We start from the raw sequence: 5,401 nt of genomic DNA on the forward strand, positions 1-5,401 counted from the left end.
ATTGTGCTTGGGAATTAGCAAAGAAACTTTCTAAATCTGAGGTCTGGACCCATCTCATTGGACTCATTCACATCCAGGGAACAAACCCTATAAATCATAACCCTTACTCCTCCACATGTAGTTCTTGCTGCAATATTAGATGCATTCTTTGTGCAGTGTCTAGCTTGTGTCATAGCAGAAAAGGTTGAAAGCCAGCATTATAAAAATGAGATCACCTTTATACAGGCACATCCCCAGACAATCAGCAAGCCCAACAGCAACAGAGGTCAGCTTTTATTGACTGTGTTACAAAAGAGCCAGTTTAGTCAAAAAGACCAAAGCCCATGTCATCATCAGACTCCTCAGATTCTTCTTTCTTTGCTTCCACTTTCTTCTCCTCAGCTTAAAAAGAGGAAAAGAAAAAAAAAAAAAAAGGTAAATTACACACTTTTATTTTGAACTCCAAAGAGCTATAGGCCCTTCAACTTACATGCTCAAATACCCCAGACTTCCCTCATCAAACTATGTTTCTGGTTTTAGGATTTCTAGACATCACCTACTTAGTAAATTAAGGGCAATTCTGCCTGTAATTAGTTACCTACCTGGGGCAGCAGCGGTGGAGGCGGCAGGACCTCCTGCTGGTGCAGCACTAGCTGCAGGGGCAGGTCCACCAGCCCCTACATTGCAGATGAGACTCCCAATGTTGACATTGGCCAGAGCCTGCAACACAAACACATACAGAGGTAAGTGCTCAGTTCTGTCCGTTATAATATTCACCCAGGAAAATATAGTACCACCCCTTTGAACTTGTAGTGACCTACCCCCTTCACTATTCGTAATAATAAAAGCATAATATGCTAATTAGACCAGTGGGGCTGTTCGAAGGAAAGGGGGGTGCTGCAGCTGGGGGAAGGCCTACTCTTGCCCGAATCGGGCTTCTAGTGTAAACAAATTCCTCTTCCTTCTCCTTTGCTGGAGTCTGCCAGTGACAGCTTGTGTGCTATTCAGATTCCCTAAAAACTTAACAACCCACACAGCTATACTAAAAATAAGCAATCACAAAAAACTTAAAGCTGTAAATCTCATACTTGCATTGCTATGTTTAAGCAGTAAGGTACAGCTAGATGAATTCCTTTTATAGATGAGAAAATTGGCCCCAAAATGCTGGTTTAACTTGTTAACACGCAAGCTTCCTTAAGCCAGGGGTTTTTCCCCAGTTCCATGTCTCTTCTTCAATTTTTCAGACTGCTAAGTAATTCTAGGCAATTTATTAAAGATGACAGAGGTTCAATGTTTTCAATCTTTCAAAGCTCTTTGCAGGACACAGGTGAATAGTTAGCATCCACGAGCTTCACTTGCCGGAGATTCAGTAACCTGTAGAATTGAAGGCAGCCAGTGCCCAATTCCTTGGGTAGGGATCTTGTCTTTTATCTCCCAACACATGTAAATGGTCAAGAAAAGGCCACACCCAATTTCCATTAAAGCATGCTATTATACTACAAGGATTTGCTTTTAATGTCATGGGAGTTAGTTATCTTCTGGGTGGCCCCTTTAAAGAAGGAATCACCTGGTTAATTCTTTTACCATGGTTTCTAAACAGAAGAGAAGCCAATCTGAGATCAAGAAAGACACAATAGAAATGCAAGGAAATATCACTTACGAGTTGTATGTGGTTATTTTTTTTGGATATTGGCATGAACATCTTACTTAGTAATCAGTAGGTCTTCCCAAATCTACATCTCCAAATCAAGTTGCCACCATCACCTTACCTTTGCAAACAAGCCTGGCCAGAAAGGTTCAACATTTACACCAGCTGCTTTAATGAGGGCATTGATCTTATCCTCCTAAAACAGATAAAATGACAATCCATCAGAGACCGAACTGTAGCTTTCTGAAACGTCTCCAAAAAGTTGAAATTATTCAAAGCATGTGTACCAAACCATGTGTATCCAGTTTCCGTATTTTATCTGCATCTTATGTTTAAGACGACCATTTCTTACACTCTTTTGGCTGTCACGAGGACAGAAATGCCACCTGCTCCTGTGTGGCGAGTTCATCGCTGCCATTTCACGGGCTGGGAACCTACCCAAGTCATGCTATTTTAAGTTACGAGTCGAGGCTGGAAGGTGGAGCAGAGCTCATGTGCTCTCCACACCGTACAGCCTGGCCCCACAGGGCCCTCTAAGAGAGTCAAAATAATTCAAAATGATGGTCTGGGATATAACTGGCTGCGGATGCCCACGCGCCGCACAAGTTTCTCCAAATAAATAAAAGTTCTCAAGGCCAGAGCGCGCCATCGCCAATGTAATCCAGCCCCTACCGGATCCGGCACGTGGCCGAGGCCCCAGGCCAACTCCCACGTGGGGCCACCTGATGGGGCCACCTGATGGGCCCAAGGCCGCCCTGTGGGTGTCGAAGGCCCCGACTACGGCCGGAAGGGCCTGACGGGAGGCCTGGAAAGGCGGGGGACTCTGCCGCCCGCGGGCCGTCCCTGCCATAGGCCCGGGCCCGCACTCACCGTCACCGTCACTTCATCGTCGTGCAGGATGAGGGCCGAGTAGATGCAGGCGAGCTCCGACACTGAGGCCATGGTGAGGGCGAGTGCTGGGCGAGCGCTGCCGGGAGCGGTGCTAGTCGCCGGATGAAGTGAGGGCCTCACCCCAACGCGGCCTTAGCTTCCTCGGAAGAACCGAGCACCTTACCGGCAGCTGGGGAAAGGGGGCGGCGCGCCTGCGCGCGGGGACTTATGAGGGCCTTGCCGACCAATCCGCGCCCGCGTCTGGCGGAAGAGGCGGGGCTGGAGCCGCCCGGGACGACCCACTGGAGGCGCCTGCGCAGAAGGCGTGACTCGCGTTCAAAGAAGTTGCTAGGAACCTGTAAGTGCTCATTGGTTAGGACTCGTGAACAGTAGTGATGTTTTTAGGGAAAAGTTACCTAGGTAAATGGACGCTACCCTCTGCACTGTTGCTCCTGTGACACTGTTTAGACAACCATTTAATGGCGTCCCAGCCGCCCCGCTATCCCACCCACCTCGCAGCACCATCACCTGGAGGCAGAGCTACTTTACCGCCTTTAGTCCCGGGTTCTTAGCGCAGCGTCTCAGGTGAAATAAGTTAGTGAACGTAGGAGGAAATAAGAAGCTTGCAGTTTTACGATAGCCAAGTGGGGTTTGAACGCCTGCTATGTCCCAAACACTGAGCCACATGCTACAAGGTTTCATTTAATGCTCCCACAGTCTAAGAGGTAAGTACTATTATCTCCATCAGTGATGGGCAACCTTCTGAGCTTGGTGTGTCAAACTTCGCCAAAAAACTGAGCATAACTCGGGTAGTGTGTCACTTTGAGGAAAAAAACTAACTCCAAGACTCTAGTCGCAAATGTTTCATCCTCAGGAGCAGCAAATGTTTCATCCTCGGCATGCGGCCGCGTGTCATCAGAAATGGCTACGCGTGTCAGTGCTGACACGCGTGTCATAGGTTCGCCATCACTGACTCCATGAACTATTAACTAAGGTGTAATAGGCCCCGTAACTAGTCTAAGATGACAGCGTGCGGTGGAGCCTGGATTTGGAATTTGGAATCCTAATTTAAGCGCCTTCTTGTGAGTGCGGAGAGGGATGGATGGGTTTGGGGATTGTGAGTAAATTTTGTCTTCCTTCAATTTTTATAACTAAGGCACCCGGTGATTGGGTGGAAATGCCTTGAAACTGCCTGAAGATCTTGCTGCAACTGCTGCTTGCTTGGTTCGGTGCTGTACTGCACTTTTTGTCCTTTGAAGCTAATAAAACCTCTCTTGGGTTTATATTGAGGGTATTAAAACATTTCTTACGGTGGTACAATTGACATATAACATTATATTCGTTTAATGCGTACAACATAATGATCTAACATTTGTATATATTGTGAAATGATCACAATAAATTCCGTTAACGTCATCACCACACATAGATATTGTTTTTCTTTCTTTTTAAAGAATCAATACAGTGCACGCTTTGGCAGCACGTATACTAAAACTGGAACGATACAGAGAAGATTAGCATGGCCCCTGCACAAGGATGACACACAAATTCGTGAAGCAGTCCTTATTTAAAAAAACACACCAATACAGAGGTCTTTTATTTACACCTATCATGCCATGAGTTCATAGGGGACGGGTTCCAGCAGCTCAGGCTCCTTTCCATTGCTTCTCACACCTGTGCTCCTCTGAGTGGAGCAGGCAGGTGCTTCTGTGGAACCCAGGAACCTTTCTCTTTGGCTTCCTTCTTTTTCTGATCATTTTCCTTCACACGGTTCAGAAAGCTATCTCAGCTCTTAGAGTGCTTAATATGCTCAATAAGTCCATTCATTTTCTTGGCAAGAATCTTGCCCTTACACAGATAACAATGTAATGCTTGCGGGGGGGTGGGGGGGGAGGAGGGAATAGCAAGGATAAGTGGTGATGGACGAGACTTGACTTGGGTTGGTCAACACAAAATACAGTGTACAGATGGTGTGTTGTAAAATTTTGTACCTGAAACCTGTATACTTTTAACCAGTGTCACCCCAGTAAATTAAATTAAGAAGGGAAAAAAGAAAAGAATCTTGCCTTTAACTTGTTTGTTCATAACAATGCCCACTGCATGCTGGGTGACACTGTAGACTCTTCCAGTTTTGCCATGGCAACATTTGTGGGGAATTTCTTTCGGAACAGTGCCTATCCCCTTGATGTCTACAGTATCACCTTTCCTATAGATTCACATGTATGTGGCCAGAGGAACAACTCCCGTGTTTTCTAAAAGGCCCGGGGAACATGTAGCAGGTGCCTCTCCTCCTGCCCCTTGTGTCAGTCATTTCGGTGAATTACTGGAAGATCACGGTTCCCGCCCAAAAGAAGCAATTTCTTTTCTTGTTTTGCTGAGGACTTAGGTCTAGTCTTTGCAACTACTTTTAAATATTGTCAACTATAGTCACCATGTACATTATATGCCCAGGATTTATTTATTTTTATAACTGGAAGTTTGTACCGTTTGGCCCCTTCACCTATTTCATGACCCCTACCCCACACCCCTTCTCTACTCTGCATCCCCTTCCTGTCTCCACCCTCACACCCCCAACTCCTGCAACCCCACCAATTTGTTCTCTGTATTTATGAGCTTGTTTCTTTTTCTTTTAGATTCCACATATAAGTGAGGTCATATGCTATTTACAGTATTCCTCTTTCTCTGTCTGACTTATTTCACCTAGCATAATGCCTTCAGGGTCCATTCATGTTGTCTCAAATGGCAAGATTTTATTACTTTTTTATGGCTGAATAATATTTCATTGTATATAGAGCACATATACATATAGTGATCCATCCATTTATGGTGGACACTTAGGTTGTTTCCAGGCCTTGGCTGTTGTAAATAATGCTGCAATGAACATTTTTTTTCAAATTGCTGTTC

General features: G+C 45.5%; 1 protein-coding gene, 1 non-coding gene and 1 pseudogene across 2 annotated transcripts; 1 reads left to right on the forward strand and 2 right to left on the reverse strand.

The window, feature by feature from the left end:
• Window positions 1-258: 258 nt before the first annotated feature.
• RPLP1 (ribosomal protein lateral stalk subunit P1) lies at window positions 259-2,711 on the reverse strand. Its single transcript, XM_008139080.3, has 4 exons — window positions 2,498-2,711; window positions 1,749-1,823; window positions 582-699; window positions 259-381 (listed from the first exon to the last, which is right to left on the reverse strand). The coding sequence occupies exons 1-4, from the start codon at window positions 2,567-2,569 to the stop codon at window positions 302-304; spliced, it is 345 nt and encodes a 114-aa protein (XP_008137302.1). The 5' UTR covers window positions 2,570-2,711; the 3' UTR covers window positions 259-301.
• A 1,250-nt stretch (window positions 2,712-3,961) lies between these two features.
• Window positions 3,962-4,068, forward strand: LOC114230686 (U6 spliceosomal RNA). Its single transcript, XR_003616653.1, has one exon. It is a non-coding gene; the product is annotated as a U6 spliceosomal RNA (small nuclear RNA).
• Window positions 4,069-4,106: 38 nt separating this feature from the next.
• LOC129149137 (60S ribosomal protein L21-like) lies at window positions 4,107-4,811 on the reverse strand (annotated as a pseudogene).
• Window positions 4,812-5,401: the final 590 nt, after the last annotated feature.

Source organism: Eptesicus fuscus, chromosome 5 (assembly GCF_027574615.1).
Source record: "Eptesicus fuscus isolate TK198812 chromosome 5, DD_ASM_mEF_20220401, whole genome shotgun sequence".
NCBI lineage: Eukaryota > Metazoa > Chordata > Mammalia > Chiroptera > Vespertilionidae > Eptesicus > Eptesicus fuscus.

Bases quoted from the DNA above. Each gene is read 5' to 3' on its own strand.
- RPLP1 (XM_008139080.3), bottom strand. From the start codon at position 2,569: ATGGCCTCAGTGTCGGAGCTCGCCTGCATCTACTCGGCCCTCATCCTG. The intron at 1,824-2,497 runs GTGAGTGCGGGC...TATCTGTTTTAG, and splicing joins ACGATGAAGTGACGGTGACG to GAGGATAAGATCAATGCCCT. The intron at 382-581 runs GTAGGTAACTAA...CCTCTTTTTAAG, and splicing joins CTCCACCGCTGCTGCCCCAG to CTGAGGAGAAGAAAGTGGAA.